The sequence below is a fragment of the Helianthus annuus genome, chromosome 3 (genome assembly GCF_002127325.2).
Source record: "Helianthus annuus cultivar XRQ/B chromosome 3, HanXRQr2.0-SUNRISE, whole genome shotgun sequence".
NCBI classification, from domain to species: Eukaryota; Viridiplantae; Streptophyta; class Magnoliopsida; order Asterales; family Asteraceae; genus Helianthus; species Helianthus annuus.
This window is the reverse complement of record NC_035435.2, coordinates 109119122-109137290: the sequence shown is the minus strand read 5'-3', so window position 1 is coordinate 109137290 and position 18169 is coordinate 109119122. Positions and strand designations below refer to the sequence as shown.

At 39.4% G+C, this 18169-nt stretch overlaps 1 protein-coding gene across 1 annotated transcript; it reads left to right on the top strand.

The window, feature by feature from the left end:
- Positions 1-11180: 11180 nt before the first annotated feature.
- On the top strand, positions 11181-12254 carry LOC110931956. The gene is made up of 2 exons (XM_022175323.1): positions 11181-11860; positions 11990-12254. Exons 1-2 carry the CDS (start codon positions 11181-11183, stop codon positions 12252-12254), a joined length of 945 nt encoding a protein of 314 aa, XP_022031015.1.
- The last annotated feature ends 5915 nt before the right edge of the window (positions 12255-18169 follow it).

The window sequence follows — 18169 nt, the reverse complement described above, 5'->3', positions numbered from 1 at the left end:
CATTCAAGCCGCTCCATTCGAGGCATTGTACGGACGTAAATGCCGGTCACCTCTCTGTTGGGCAGAGGTGGGGGATAGTCAGATTACGGGTCCAGATATTGTTGTGGACGCCACAGAAAAGATAGCACAGATACGGCAACGCATGGCGGCAGCACGTGACCGTCAGAAAGCCTACGCGGATAAGCGTAGAAAACCATTGGAATTTGAGGTCGGGGACCGGGTTTTATTGAAAGTTTCACCCTGGAAGGGTGTGGTACGTTTTGGCAAACGGGGCAAACTAAATCCGCGGTACGTCGGACCATTCGAAATTACAGAAAAGATTGGCAAGGTAGCCTACAGGTTGAACCTACCAGCTGAACTCGGTGCAGTTCACAATGTATTTCACGTGTCGAGTCTGAAGAAGTGCCTATCAGATGAGACCCTCATAGTTCCTTTTAAGGAACTCACTATCGACGAGCGGTTGCAGTTCGTCGAGGAACCAGTTGAAATCACGGACCGGGATGTTAAGGTCCTCAAACACAAGAGAATCCCTCTTGTCCGAGTTCGTTGGAACTCCAAACGTGGCCCAGAGTACACCTGGGAACGCGAAGACCAGATGACAGAAAAGTACCCCCGGTTATTCGAAACCAATGCAACCACTACTGAGGCTGAAGCTACTACTACAGAATTTCGGGACGAAATTCCAAATCAACGGGGGGATGATGTGACACCCCAGGAAAACCAGTGAACAATGTAACTTACCTAGCTTCCTCAGTGAGTGCGTACCAAATTTCGGGACGAAATTTCTTTCAAGTTGGGGATAATGTGACAACTCGAGTTTCTGACTTTCACTTTCGCATTAAATGCGCGTTGACTTTGACTGTTTAGTAGTTGACTTGTTGGACTTGTAATTGTACGCGTTGTGTTTTAATGAAACGTGTTGTCATTGTGCATACATGTAACTACTTGTTGTTGTGAAAGATAATATTAGAAATTATTATTTAATACACTTAGTCTAGATCGAAGCATATCCTTCGATTCGAAGGATCAACTTTCGGTTCGAAGGGTCTCGAAACATATCCTTCGACCAAGGACTTTATCCTTCGACATCCTTCGGCCACGAAACATATCCTTCGGCTGGAATTCAGATCCTTCGGCCCAGTCTTTCAGATGGGCTTGGCCCATTTCTGTGATAAGTTTAAATACGTGACTGCATGTAAGTCATCAGTTAGTTTTCAAAAACCCTAGTTCTATTGTGTGTGTGTGACGGCATATAGCAGACCTACTCTCTGTTCGAAGGATTTCATTCCGTAATCCAGATTTCCGGTTAGTGTGTGGTGTTGTTTACGATGCTTTGATTTCACGATTTATCTATTGTCTTGCGATATATTGTTGTATGTTAATCGGATATGCATGACTATCGGATCTGTTTTGATGTTGTTCAATGAGAATGTGTTATGGATCGGTTGTGATAACCGGATATGTATGTTAGGTAGTTGAACTGAATGATGATTATGTTTACATGACACATAGATGACGATTCGGATTTGGTTGATGATTGATTCTATTACCGTTAAATGATTTCTAGGAATGATAGTAACTGTCGTAGATGATCTTGTGCCTTCTGTGTAATGTAACTGATGAGATGTGCTTGTTAATGATGATGACGGCTGTAGATGATTAGGGTTTCTGTTTCTGTAACTAGCTGCGTGATAAACGTAACTGATATTCCGTAACTGACATGTATCGAAAGATACTTGCTACTCGAAACATAGTTGTTGTCGAAAGATGCTTGTTGACCGAACCATAGTAGTGTTGACCGAAGGATAACTCTGACCGAACCATAGTAACTTTGACCGAAAGATAGCTTTGACCGAAAGATGACAGTGGTCCGAAACATAACATTCGGTCCGAAGGGTAATTGTGTTAACTGTTGTCGAAAGATAACAGAGGACCGAAAGATATTAGGGGTTATAAACATCCTTCGAAGGATGGGGATGTATGTTTGACTTATTTGGCATGCCATGCTTGGTGATGAATGTTTTTGTGTACACTAGCTGATGAGTTAATGTGAAACAATACGTGTTGTGCCGTTATGCAAACTGACTGTTATGTGAACATTAAATTGCATGCGTATCATTGTGAACATGAACTGATTTGTTATACGTGCATACGATAGGACGTGATTAATTACTAGTGAGCGCATAACCTAGCATACCGAGCAAACCAAGGTGAGTTCACACAGCCAAGGCATGGGTTCCCAGGGTGGGAATGGGTTGGATGATTACTTGTGCATACTTCGATACTGTAACGAACGACTAAACTGTTGATGCTTACGAACTGCCTTTGCACACACCCTGGTCGGTAAAGACTATGGTCGCGAACGAACTACTCAACTGCCTTCGCACACACCCTGGTCGGTAAAGACTATGGTCGCGAACGAACTGATCAATTGCCTTCGCACACACCCTGGTCGGTAAAGACTACGGTCGCGAACTAACGAACTAAATCTTCGCACACATGCCTGGGAGGCCGCGATGGAACTGATACGATATGAAACTTAACTGAACGAACGCACTATTACCCAAACTAAACTATTAACTGTGAACTCGCTCAACTAGTTTGTTGATTATCTGCTGCATGCCTTGCAGGACCTTAGGTACATAATGGAGTTTGCACTGGAGGAGCGGGACGTTGTGGGCAGTGGATTATGAACGCTATGTTTAAACATTTCGAATAATTGAACTTATGGTTTACTTGGGTTATTTACTTATGCTTCCGCTACTGATACTATGATTGTTTTGAAACATCAATTGTATTGAATGAGGTTTTACGAACTACTTTATTTATGTTATGCTATGTTCAATATGATTGATGGCTTGATCCTGGTCATGTCACGCCTCCAAGCGGTGGTACTCCGCGTGTGGGATTTTGGGGGTGTGACATGAATCAAATGAGTAAAATATTTGGTAATAATGTAAACGCACCGCCGGGTGACGGATGCGTATTACATTAGGATAATGAGCCAGGGTGAAGGGACAAAGATTGATGTAAAATGATTTAGACATGTATTGGGAGGGAGTGTACTTGCACTCGAACCCGGATAATGCAAACATGTAAAATGATTAAGATATGTATTGGGAGGGGGTGTACCTACACTCGAACCCGGAAAATGAAAATATGTCTCTTAACGGGCCATTTTTGTAAAATGTCAAACTTGAGGACAAAGTCGGAATATAAAAGTGAAACGAGGTCTTAATGCATACCGCGAGGGTTGCAATAATAACGACTTCGGTAAAACACCCGGTTGATGGGTAAGAATTGAACACATGCGTAGGCCGAGAAACGGGAACTCAGATGGAAAGTTTAAAGACTCGGGTTTTGGGTCATAACTAAAAGATGATAAGATAATGTAAATAGAAATTGTGAATAAATTATGTTCAACTATTTTAAAGTTGAACGGGTCGAATATAATATCATGCCAGACGGCATGAGTAAACACAAGCGGGATAATAGTAGTGTTAAAAGCAAAAGAATAATGAGCCCGGTAATGGGACATAATCAAATACGAATGTATGTAAACTGGATAATGGTGAACATAAGATAAACCGACGCATAAATGACGTGAGAAGTCTAGTCGGAAAAATTTGTCCGAAAGGAAACGAATGTAGCCTTAGACTACGGTCAAGGTCAAAGAAAATACCAACGCGAAAATAAATGATTTTAAACAAAAACAGGGTGCCTTGACACCAAACATGTATTTTAAGAATGACATGAGTAAGGAGTGATCTACGGGATCAACATAACCTTTAGGGTTATAAACAAATGAAAGGTCTACGAGACTAAAACGACCCACGGGTCATGATTAGAAAGAAATTATAAGGACTTCGCCCTAAAGAGGTGAAAGTCTAATCAAAATAGCCCATAAGGCTAAGTGATAAAACCTACGGGTTAATTAGATAAAGCGAGGCAATCAGTTGAGAATCCCCGCATAAAACTAAGACTGTAAAAGAATAAATTATGGACTGTCAATATCCTGGTATGGATAATTGACAGAAGTTAAAGAGAAAATCCTAAAACTAAAACTTCGGTTTTAGTAAGAAATAACGTTTTTACAAATATAAATTCTGATGGGAATTTGAATAGTAAGCATCAAAGATTCAAGTCTTGACACTGATAGGCGCAAGACGATATATTCGAAAAGTGATATTTTCGAAAATGAAAGGTTGATATAAATTAAACATGATGTGACACGATCACGGTTAAGAAATGTCATGTGAAGTAGGATCACATTATAACCAAGTGAGCGGTAAAAAGTAACTAGACTAATAAGTCTAGTTAGTGAGACGGTTAAGGTCAGCAATTCAAATCAAGAAATTTGGTTTGCTTGTAAGCGGTGGATTCGGTAAAACTGAACCGAATAAATAAATTTGAAAACAAAAGAAATTGTTGCTAAAAGTGAAAGATTTCACTAAAGACCTTAAACGGGTCAAAGTAACGGATTCATAAAGAATTCGATAGTATATGAAGCGATGGATATCGCTAAGTTAACTAAACTAGTGGAAATAACGAGATTACGTTATTTCAAGTTGCACTATGTCGTATGAGATATGTAGACAATTAGTAACCAAAAAGATGTTACCATACTTTTTCTGGTAATCCTAACGATTGGTTAAAAGTATAAGTAATGTTTAAAAGATTTCTCGTATCGAATACATTGAGCTTAAACTCAATGAATTATGTAACAAAAGGTTTCGAGGACGAAACCTCTTTAAGGAGGGTAGACTTGTAACACCCCGAAAACGGGTTTGGTAATCAAATTCCGTTAATACTGAAAGACGGGTGAAATACCGTTAGTGGTAAATTTAACCCGGTGAATATTAGGACTTAAATAAATAATCCTAATATTAACTAAAACATGAATAAATTCTTCTAATGAAATGAGATTTATAAGAGGCCGAGTAACGGGATTTAAAATAAACTTAGTCATAGATTCCCCGAGCCCACTAATTTAACTAGGAATGTTTAACCTAGTTAATAAGTGGGGAATATTGTTAGAAATAAGTAGGTTATGCCCTACTTAATTAACTAACCAAATAAGAGGGGCCAGATTTGAATAAATGGAAACTTAAGTTATAAAAAGAAAACTTAAACATAAAAACACACAAATAGTGTGTTCTGGATGTTATGTTCGTCAACCAGGAGCTCCCCATGAGCCAAAACCCTAAGTATCCAATAAACCATCAAATTGAAGGTCCAAATGGAGTCTAAATTCACAATTGAACATGGATTCATGATCACCCAAGCTAGGGGATCACAAGGTATGTTAAATTTTTATGTTTAGTGAAGTTGAAATTCTTGATGAATTTATGATAAACGAAATTATTGCTTGCATGTTTGATGTGAGAGTCAAATTAGGATAAATCCATGTCTAGGAACAAACCCTAGTAAGGATTTGATGAATTAATGATGAAAATTTGTGAAATAGATTATTACCCATTTATGTGCTAAGTGGGTTTTTATGTCATTGTGATGAACACTTGAATTAGGATGTTAAATTCATGAATATTGATGTTATGATACAAGTTCTAGATGTAGTTCATGAACACTAGACATAAGGGCTTGAAATTGATGCTTGAAAATTGGATGGGAATTAACCAAGAACTTGACAAAAGAAGTATACGAATCTTGCCCATAAGGTGTTCGTTAAAATGCCTAAGTGAAATTAGGTGCCTACTAGTTCGTAGATAGAACTTGGTTTGGATAAGTATTTGGATAAATGCCAAATAACATGACAAAACGGGTTTCACTTATAGAGGGAAAACCCGTAGATTTTGTGAGATAAAGAAATATAGTGTCTTCGATAATCAAGAGCTAGGCTAACTTAGTGTTAATAATAGCATGAACTCGAGTTAAAAGATTCGTTAGAACGATGGCTTAAAGGAACGCCTATCGGGTAAATTGAAAATGCCTAAACTAGCTAATGAACATGAATGTGCATTTTATATATTAAGGGATGTTTGACTTTCAAAAAGTCAAACTGACCCATAATACAATAAATGGTAATTTTACCATTATGAAATGCGTAAGGTGGAATAATCGTATTAAATTATGATTAAACTAACCACCTTGAAAACGATGATGACAGTTTGACGCGTAACAAGATAGGTGGAAGCTTGATGAGGGAGCGGGTCAAACGAATCAAGAAGGAAAGGAAAAGCGTAGTTCGGATGCGAGGTAAGTTAAGCTTACGCCCTTTTTACTTTTATTACAAAATGCTTATTTGTAAGCATGGAATATGATTTATATTAAGTAAATGAAACATGATGTTCCGGCGCGATATAATGCTAGTCGGAACAAGTGAAAATGGTAGAAACCATAAATTATGGTAGAAAGGGGTAAAAATGGTGAAATGGTAATCCGGACATGGGTTAACGAATAGATAAAGGGATTTAAAACGACACCATTTGGCATAAGTCATAATGGGTCAAATAAAACAGGAAACGACTTTCAAGTTGGATGATTTCAAAATGTAAACCAGGATAGGTTAAAGGGGTGAAATGGTAATTAAGTGCCATCTTATAATGACAATTGGTCATTTCGACTAAACGGGTCAAATGGTGTTGTTAACACCATTTGTCAATAATATTTGATGATTGCTTGTTGAGTTTTGTGATCACAGGAATTAACACATGGTTAGCATTGCTATTAACTAGATATTAATAGCGAAAGGTATTTAAACGGGTCAATCTTACAACCCGAGTCAGGTATGCATGTTTAGAATGATAGCTAAAAGTTATATTTTGGTCAAATAATATCGGAAGTCCTTCGTCCCGCAAATGAAGGACTAAAATTGACCAAAAAGCCCTTGAGGGGTAAATGGGGTAAACAACCTTTAAATAGTTCTTTTGAAATAAGCGTCTTTTTAAATTGAGTCCTTGGAATTCGTATAAAAATGGTGATAGGATGTAAACCAATAGAAGCGTGATTTAACTCTAAAAATGTAAAATACTCGTAACGGGTCAAAACGAGTATATATGCATAATGGGTTAAAACTTCTTAAGGAACCCGTAAAGTTAAATCTTGAAAAGTAGTAAACGGATATAACATGATGACCATGGGATTTTGAAGGAAAATAACAAATTAGTTTGGTAAAAGCATGAACGGGTCAAAAGTGTCATAGTTGAATATCAAGCCGAGAGCTTGAAATCTAAATTTTTGTGAATTCGGATGTTGGATTTTAACTCCATGTGATGGAGAATTAAATTACGAACGCGTAGGAAAAAGAATCGTGTAAAACGGATCAATAACGAATGAGTTATGTTCGTTTTCGTGAAACTTGGGTTGGCTAGGAATTATACAGCAACAAATAAATAGCTTGCTGTCAAAAAGGGGGCTTGGTGGGGCGTCTAGCCCCCCCTGAATTCCAAAAATGTTTAATTTTGTTTGTTTGACCCATATAACTTGTTTAAACTTGTTATTTAACTATCAAAACTAACTTTTAAGTTGGTTTTAATCATAGGTGATCGCCAAGAGTGCCCGGATGAAGATCAAGCTCGAAGAAGAACAGAACACGATAAAGTTAATAGCTTCTGCACGACGTTCGTCCTATCTCTTAAACGACGAACTCAAATTCATTACGATGTACTTAAACCTTTATTTGTAAAAGTTTTAAATTAACCGTATTTAGTAAAGTACATTTAATCATGATTACATGCTTATTTTAGTAAACGATACGAAAACCTTAAAATAGTAACAAGGGTGTTACAATTTCTGCTAAGAAAGAGGCCCCTGTGAATTTCCTCACGGACCCTATGGAAGGGAGATCTACTCTGCGACCAGCGGATTTGCTCGTCTTTGGCTGGGCTGGGGGGGAACATGCTTGTGTAGACCTCACGGGGGTTTCCCCTTTGGTTGGTTTAAGGGAAAACGGGTTTGTAGCTGGACTAGCAGCAAGAAAGGCAGAATCAAAGAAAGTGGATAAGCACGCTAATGCTTGCGTAGAGAACCAACATGTCTTCATCCCTTTTGCCTTTGATACTTTTGGCTCCCTAGCGCCAGAAGCCATCAACTTCTTGACGAGGGTTCAACGGGTTATCCACAGCAATTGTTCGACCCCAGGGGGGCAGGGGTTTGTGTTCGGGAGGTTGGGGTTTGCAATTCAGAAAGGGTTGGCGGCGTAGCTTGTTGCCCGTCTACCTTCTGTTTTGATGTAACTTAATAAGACAATATATTAAAAAAAATTAAAAAAACTTAAAATTATTTAAATCAGTATAGTTACTATTTAGCTTACAGTTATATATTATTTTATGGTACAAAAATGCGGTTTGTATTTGATCCTACTCCATTTGTTGTATATGTAAGGATATGATTAGATTAAGTTTACTTTTCTAGCTTTAATAGATGCAAACTTTTTAATAAAATTTTCATAATCAGTTTCTTCTAGCAAACCGTTTTCAATTGACAAAGTAGTTAATCCATTCAATCTTTCTTGTGACATTGTTAAATCCATCTTTCAGATCCATATCATATATATTTTATTTTTAAATCTGAACACCCTATAAATTTGGTGGCCCAAGCCTCGAAATACTTGGGCTTGGGCCGGCCCTGGCCGCATGAGCCGATGCGATAGTTCACATGACAGTTACATTGAAGGGTCGTGATCCCCCAACAATATTCCGGCGCAAATCCGTTTGTTTTTTTTTTAATTTCATTCTTATGAAACATTATTTAAGAACAACGTACATATTAATTCAAACATCAAATCATCATAACCTCATAAAGCCTCTGCGTTTAAATTTTCTACAATATTTAGCATTCCTTGACGTTGGGCATAAAGCGCGTCTACCACAATAACCATTTTTGTTGCTATATAGTAGTGTACGTAACCTTGGTCGCTAATATTTTTACTTAATTTAAAACCTAATACTTTATTTGTTTAAAATATTTTATCTTGATTAACCCACCATGTCCATACAAAAACAAAACTGAATTTGAGATGAAGATATACGTCGGATGGGAAGAAATACGTATATATTTTTACTTCTTTTCTATCTATTTTTTAAAAACAAACTCTCACTTTATTATTAATATAATAAAATCAAAACCATGATAAACTTGATAAGTAGTACGTTTCTTTTGCCCGGGAGGGGGGTTCAAACAAATCCGGATTCGAAGCCGAATCCGAAATATCCGAAAATCCGTATTTGAAATTTCGGATATCTGAAAACCGGATAATCCGTTTTCGGATTGACGGGTGGTCCATAGGACAACCCTTAATGATGTTAAAAGACGAATTTATCCCTTACTTGATCGCGTAATTATCTTGAATTAGATGAATGCAGTTGCTTATGTTTCAGGTACACTTTGGAGCTTAAAATGGATAAATAGCTGCTTTGGATGGACTGGAGTGGAACGTGTCAAGCATGGAAGGAAAGAAGAAACAAAACAGAAGATTCAGGGGTCCACCGTAACTTACGGTGGCTACCGTAAGTTACGGTAGCCCTGAAAATCCCCAGTTTCCACCGTAACTCAGTAAAGATCCACCGTAGCTGTTTGAAGTCTACCGTAACTTACGGTAGCTACCGTAAGTTACGGTAGAGGTGACGAGGAAAAGTGTAACTGCCTCATTTAAAACCGTTTTCATGTGCCTTTTCACATTATTGATGATTTGAACGTTTTCTCTGCACTTTGGGGCGATTTTGGCTGGTTCTACTTGGTTCAAAACAATTCTTAACATTTGGTTTTGGTTTTTGATTCGTATGAACTTGAACATTGATGTTATGATGATCAACCGAACAATGTTTGGCTAAATTTTTGGTGATCATCTTAGGTGAAGGTTTTCTATAACTCTTGTGTGTTTGTTCCTTTATTTCTAGAATGATAACTTTGTGTGTTTGCTTTGATTATCATGGTGTATGAATATTTGATTGTAGCTTGTTTATTGGTATTTCAATTCTAGTCTAAATCGTACGTTCTTGGTGTCGTTGACAATCGAGATATCACGGGAAGGGTTAGGGTTGGATATTGATTGATTGATTGATCATCGGGAAACAACCTCGCATTGATATAATCCGAGTACTTTGTTCCCTTTTATCACAACAATTGTTTATACACGAGTTATGTCTATGTAACTCTTTCTAGTTGGAATTTCGCACAAGTGTTAAAAGAAACTGAATCCTAAGAAGGTCATTGTTTACATAATCTGAATTAAAAATCCAATCTTGATTAGCAAGTAGTTGATAACTTAGTTTTTTAAAAATAAACAATCCAAATCATTGATCTTTAATTTCTACATATTAGGTTAATTGTAGTTAAATTGCAAGACTATAGAATCAACACATTCTCCACAAACTCCCTGTGTTCGATACCCATTTACTGCTATCTACTAGTTGTAGTTTGGATTAAATTTGCGTGTACTACGACAGCACGTCAAATTTTGGTGCCGTTACCGGGGAGTAGTGCGCAACGTGTGTTAGTTTAATAGTTTTGTTTTGTTATTTTCGGGTTTACGGTGGTTGTGTTTAGTGTGCAGGTACTACATGTGTATGCATACTAGAGGCTCTCACAAGTCGTCACCACTATCGTTTGATCCGGAAATTGAAAGAACGCTATGGCAAAACCGAGTTTTGGTACGAGAAAACAGAATTATTGGTTCACCCACTTCACCCATTACACCAAGAAACATCATGCAAGAATCCCAAGTACCACCCACAACGGGTCAAACGACCTCATCATTCATACCTACTTCCACACAACCATCACCAAACACCACCATGCCTAATACCACTACTGAACTTACTCCACCTCATGATGTTACACCAACCAATACCACTACATCGCCTATTACTACCGAAGTTGAACCCACTCTTACCTTTAATCCCTCTACCACAATTCCACCATTTTCACATTTTTTCCCCTCAACTACGGGTCAATCATCCTCTACTTACAAAATAACACCCAATTCAACCATTGTCCATGCTACTTCTACATTTAGACCATCGAACCAATCGGGATTTCAATACTCATCTCTTCCCTTTGGGCAATCTTCGGGAATAGGATGAGATGGTTATGCCGATGGTTATGAGGAGGATTTTCGAGGGTACGAAGAGGAAGGTTTTTATTATACGGGAGATGGAGGTATGTTGGGACCTCAAGGAGGAGCAGGTCAACAAAGTCAATCGATTCAACAATTTCAAGACATGGGTAGATTACCGGTTGGGGTGCAACATATTAGACCACAAGGGCCACAATTGCAACGCCCTACACCGCTACATCAAGTGCGTCCTCAAAATACGCAACCTCAATTTCAACGGCCGATTCAACAACAACCGCCGCCAATGCATCAATACCAATATCCACCACCATTTGCACCTCAAGGGCCTATGCAAGGGCAAATGGGTCAACCAAGAGCACCATTGGGTGCCCCTCGAAGACATCATCGGGAGGTTGTTCGGGGAATTGAAGCTCACTTCCGGCATATTATCACTAACAATTCTTCGCCGGTTGTAATTCCTCATCATGCGGATGGAAGAATTTTTGAAGTTAGAACAACCGCCCTCCAAAGTCTACCAAAGTTTAAGTGGTTAGCAACGGAAGAACCGTATTTTCATTTGGAGACATACGACTTTATTTGCAAGACCATTGGAGGTCAAGGGATCTCTTCAGATGATGTCAAGTTGGTTCTCTTCCAATTTTCATTGGAAAACAAGGCAAAGAGATGGTTTCACACTTTACCCTCCGCATCGATTTTTACATGGGCCGATATGCAACAGATTTTCTTAGACGAGTTTTACACTTCCCAAAAGACTAATGATGCAAGGAGAGGTTTGAGAAGCTTCCAACAACAATCGGGGGAGATGTTTCATGAAGCGTTTGAAAGGTTCAATATGATGCTAAGGAATTGTCCTTATCACGGGATCCAACTTTGAGAGTTGTTGAACGCGTTTCACGAAGGGTTGAGTTCGGAGTATGCACGTGACTTAATGTCGATTACTAATGGTACTTTCAGTACAAACTTCGAAAAAGATGATTGGGCATTTTTAGAACAAATGGCGGTGACTTCCAAAAGGAAGGCCCAATCCTCAAGACGGGCAAGGCATGTGATACAAAGGCCACAAGTGCATGGAGTAGAGACTGGAAACATGCAAACTACGAATCAAGTGTACAATGTGTGCACTAATTGCAATGAGATAGGCCACACGACGGAAGTTTGTGTAGTAGGGGTGGTTGATGAGCAAGTAGAAGAACTGAATGCTATTCAAGGGGGTGGTTGAAATTTCAACATGAACTCCAACACATACCACCCCGGGTTACGAAACCATCCTAATTTCCGTTATGGAAACGCGGTGAACCAAGCTAACCCAAACTTTCAAGGAGCTCAAGGTAACTTTGCACCTCGCCAACAATACAATCAAGGCAACTATAGGGGTGGAAACAACTATGGCTACCAAGGGCAATTTCAACAAATGGGTCAAGGTGGTTCGGGTCAAAATTCATCAAGCGGGAATGAAGTCATGGATATGCTTCGGGCTATGCAACAAGACATGCAAAAACGAAATCAACTCGATGAAGTCCGGATGCAAAAGGATGAGGTTCGTGACAAGAGCATTCAATCACTAACCCAAATGGGTCAATTGGCAACCGACGTGGCGGAGTTGAAAAGGAACAAAGGTCAACTTCCTAGCGACACCAAGGTAAATCCTTCGTATTGGTCGCCACGAGGTAACAATGTTAATATTAGTCATGTTAGTGTGTTGAGAAGTGGCAAAGAATTTAAGGCCAATTTGTCACCAGGTTTGGTTGAGGGGGTAGTTGAGGATGTCACGGGTAATGAAAGTGACGATGATGAAATTTCACCGGTTATACCTAAAGAATCAAATGTTAAAAAACCGGGGTTGGGTGAAAATGAAAAAAGTGAAAAAGATGAAGGTGAATCGAGTCAAGTCCCGTTTCCATCGGCTTTACTTGACCCGGGTAAGAAAAACTTTATTGTATCAAGAGGTCCCCAAAAAGAAGAATTGTGGGACATGTTCAAACAAGTAAAAATCAACCTTCCATTACTTGATGAAATAAAACAAGTACCCGCATATGCAAAATTTTTAAAAGAATTATGCACACAAAAAAGGCAACAAAAGAAGAAAATGCCTAAGGGGTCGACTTAACCAGGCAAGTAAGTGCGGTTTTGAATGGGGATCTTCCTCCTAAGCTCCACGATCCGGGTACGCCGTTAATAAATATCCAACTTGGTAACTTTCAAATGGCAAAGGCATTCCTAGATTTTGGAGCCGGGGTGAGCATTTTACCGGGGGGCTTATATGACCAATATGATTTTGGTCCGTTAGCAAGGGTAGAGACAACGGTTGTTTTGGCCGATTTGTCTCATAAGCTACCTCGGGGGATGGTTCAAAATGTGATTGTGAAAATTGATGAGTTTTATTACCCGGTTGACTTTTTAGTATTGGACTACAAACAACAACAAAATGTCATTTTGGGTCGGCCATTTTTGAGTACCGCGCATGCTGTGATCGATTGTAGATTTGGTACAGTCGATATGACTTTTGGAAACCGAAAAATGCGCTTAAATGTTTTTACTAACAATTCTAATGTTGTTGGTGTTGATGAGTGTTTTATGGCAGATTTAGTCGACAAATGCAACCCGTATGAGTATGAGGAGGTTGGCATAGATGTTTGCGTTTGTGATTTTTCTGAACAGGTACATGCTTGTGCACTAAGGGTTGAAGAGGAAAAACAGGATGCTATGGCTTTGAAGGAAGGTCAACCGCCATGGACTCACCAATTTGAAAGCTTGCCGGTGGAAATAAGCTTGGGTACTAAACCATCACTAGAAGAACCACCAAAGTTGGAGCTCAAGGACTTACCAAGCCATTTGAAGTATGCTTTTCTAGGGGATAATGACACATTACCGGTCATTATTGCCTCTAATTTAGAAATGGCGCAAGAACAAGCTTTATTGGAAGTCTTGAAGGAGAATAAGGGAGCTATCGGATGGATGATTGCCGATCTCAAAGGAATTAGTCCATCAATCGTCATGCACAAGATAATCACCACCGAAGATGCAAAACCGACAAGAGAAGCTCAACAACGGTTGAATCCGAACCTAAGGGAGGTAGTAAAGAAAAAGGTAATTAAATGGTTGGATGCGGGAATTATCTATCCGATTTCGGATAGTGCTTGGGTAAGTCCTACCCAAGTTGTGCCTAAGAAGGCCGGCATTTAAGTAGTCAAGGATGAAAATGGTGAACAAGTCGCCAGCCGACCGGTTACCGGGTGGCGTGTTTGTATTGACTACCGTAAATTGAATGCCGCCACTTCTAAGGACCATTTCCCGCTACCTTTTATTGACCAAATTATTGAAAAATTGTCGGGTCAAAAATATTACTGCTTTTTGGATGGGTATTCGGGTTACAATCAAATAGCAATACACCCGGATGACCAACACAAGACCACCTTCACTTGTCCATATGGTACCTTTGCCTTTCGGCGAATGCCATTTGGCTTGTGCAATGCACCGACAACTTTCCAACGATGTATGATGACTATTTTCTCGGACATGGTTGGAGAGTCGCTTGAAGTGTTTATGGATGATTTTGCGATTTTTGGCACTAGTTTTGAATCTTGTCTCAACGAGTTACAAAAAGTTTTAAAAAGATGTGTTGAGAAAAATTTAGTGCTTAGTTGGGAGAAAAGTCATTTCATGGTGCAAGAGGGCATTGTGTTAGGTCATGTAATATCGGAAAGGGGTATGGAGGTGGATAAGGCAAAAATAAGGGTAATATCATCTTTGCCACCACCGAAAAATGTTAAGGGTGTAAGGTCATTTTTGGGACACGCGGGTTTTTATAGACGTTTCATTAAAGGCTTTAGTGTTATCACTAAACCTTTATGTAATTTGTTGTTAAAAGATATTCTATTTGACTTTACTGACGAATGTTTGCAAGCATTTACTGTTTTGAAGGAACATTTGGTCAAGGCTCCCATCTTGCAACCGCCGGATTGGTCAAAGCCATTCGAAATCATGTGTGACGCAAGCGACACTACAATTGGTGCAGTTTTGGGTCAACGAGTTGACAAAAAGCCGGTGGTGATTTATTATGCAAGTAAGACTTTATCTGAAGCGCAACTGAATTACACCACAACCGAAAAGGAGCTATTAGCGGTGGTGTATGCTTTGGATAAGTTTCGTTCGTATATTTGGGGGAGCAAAGTGGTGGTATACTCGGATCATAGCGCGGTCCGGTATTTGATGGAGAAAAAAGATGCCAAGCCCCGTTTAATTCGGTGGGTGTTATTGTTACAAGAGTTTGATTTAGAGATCCGAGACAAAAAGGAAAGTGAGAACGTAGTGGCGGATCACTTATCTCGGATCCCGGTGGAAGGGATTGACGATTTGAGCGAAATAAATGAAACCCGATGAGCAACTATTAGCCGTATCCACCTTTGTTGCACCGTGGTATGCTCACTACGTAAACTACTTAGCCACGGGTGCCATCCCAAATCATTGGACCAAGAAGCGAAGACAACAATTTATGGTCCAAGTGAAGCAATACATTTGGGATGAACCGGATCTTTTTAAGATCGGGCCGGATCAAGTTATTCGGAGGTGTGTGCCTGAAATGGAGGTGTTGGAAATCTTGACTCATGCCCACTCATCCGCATGTGGAGGTCACTTTAGCGGGCATAAAACGGGTTATCGGGTATTGTCGTGTGGGTTTTATTGGCCCACAATTTTCAAAGATGCGTGTGAATTTGCAAGAAATTGTGTAAGTTGTCAAAAGATGGGAAGCATTTCAAAGAGGGACGAGATGCCATTGCAACCAATTTTGGTTGTGGAAATATTTGATGTATGGGGCATTGACTTTATGGGTCCCTTCCTCAATTCCAACGGGTTTTTATACATTTTGGTGGCGGTGGATTATGTCTCTAAGTGGGTTGAAGCTATTGCAACAAGAACAAATGACCACTCGGTTGTTTGTAAATTTGTTCAATCCAATATCTTTTCCCGTTTTGGTATTCCGAGAGTCATTATTAGTGACGGTGGTTCGCATTTCAAAAACTTTAATTTTGGGAAATTGTTGAAGCGATATAGCGTAAATCACCGGATTGCTAAACCTTACCATCCGCAAACTAGTGGACAAGTCGAAGTGTCCAACTGTCAAATCAAAGAAATGCTCATGAAGACGGTTTGAACGGATAGGAAGGATTGGTCGAGCAAGTTAGATCATGCATTGTGGGCATACCGGATGGCCTACAAAACTCCAATTGGCACAACACCTTACCGGATGGTGTATAGAAAGGGTTGTCACTTGCCAATGGAGTAAGCTCAAAAAAAAAAAAGAAAAAAAAGGGCACATTGGGCAATCAAGACGGTGAATGCGGACTATGATGAAGCGGGGAAGATGAGGAAGTTGCAATTGAGTGAAATAGAAGAAATTAGAGACGAGGCGTATGAATGTGCACCGGCTTACAAAGACAAGCTCAAGAAGGTTCATGATGCAAAATTGAGGAAGAAAACCTTTGAAGTGGGTTAAAAGGTATGGTTGTACAACTCAAGGCTCAAGATGTTTGCGGGCAAGCTTAAAAGCAAATGGATGGGCCCATATGTCGTTCGGCGAGTCGGGAGATTTGGTGATGTGGATATCCAAGATGAGCAAACCAACAAACAACAAACGGTGAATGGCCATCGGTTAAAGCCATACTTGGAAGGGAACGACATCAACAACTTGGAGCTAGACAAAGCGGGCTACATCCTACGCCCGGTAGATGATGAACAACCATGAGAGGCCTAGGTTTGGTAGTGTAAATAGTTAGTATTTTATTTTGTTTGTTTTGTTTCGTTTGCACAATTACTGTATTTGCTTGACGCTCGTGTTTGAAACAAGTGTGGAGACGTTCGGGTTACGAATAGTCAAGCATTGTGTTGAGGACAACACGGGACTTTTGAGGGGGTAGGGTAATTTTTCCATGTTTTTGAAAAATTTTAAAAACACAAAGAAGTTTAAAAAAAAACTGAAAAATACAAAGAAAAACCATGAAAAATTGCAACTTTTTGGCGGAGCTTGGATGCCTAGATGCCACCGTAAATTACGGTGGCATCGTAAGTTACGGTGGGCTTTAAAAATTTTGGGGCTTTACGGTAAAATGCTACTGTGATACGGTAGGTTTTAGTTGCCAGGAGCCACCATAAATTACGGTGCCTACCGTAATTTACGGTAGGCCTGGCGGAATGTTGGGTCGGTTCGCGTAAATTACGGTGGCATCGTAAATTACAGTGGCATCGTAAGTTACGGTGGGCTTTAAAAATTTTGGGGCTTTACGGTAAAATGCTACTGTGATACGGTAGGTTTTAGTTGCCAGGAGCCACCATAAATTACGGTGCCTACCGTAATTTACGGTAGGCCTGGCGGAATGTTGGGTCGGTTCGCGTATAGCAGTTACATAAAAAAATAAAGGAATCACGTGACTTAACCCCTAACCACTCGTTTTCTTCTTCTTTCCCTAACCACAAACATCTCCTATCTCTTTCACAAAGCCCCACAAGATCTAAGAAACCTTCATAGCTCTCTAACCTTCAAATCTTCATATCTTCTTCAATTCTTGGCCGAATCAAGTGAACTTTGAGTCTATCTTGACTGAATTTCACGTACTTGCCGATTTTGAGAAGAGATTTGTGAGAAAACATCGTTTTCTGGTCCGATTCACAAACCCTAGAATCGAAAATTTTGGGGGTTTTTGAAGTTCTTGTTTTTCTTGTATTCTAGCATCTTCAAGTTAAGGAATGTGAAGTTTATTTGTTACTTTTGATGATGCATTGTGAAGATGAAGGTTATTTTTGCTACTTGTTCATGCACACTTGCTTGTTCTTAGATATTATCATGAAAAAAAATGTTATTTGAACATTATTATGGTTGTAGATGTAGGATTGATGATAAAGTTGTGAACTTTTCAGAACCTCTACATTGTAGAGGCACCATGCCCAATTTTTGAAAAAGACTTATGGAATTTTGTGTTCACAGGCATCTACAACCATAGTAACAAGCAAATATGGGGATGTTTTGGAGAAAAAGGGGCTGACTTTTTGTGTTTGGTTGTGTTGTTTGTTTTGCTTTGTGTGTAGGAAAATGGTAAAAACTAAGGAAAGAGCCGGAGCGAGTTCTTCTTCAAAAGGCAA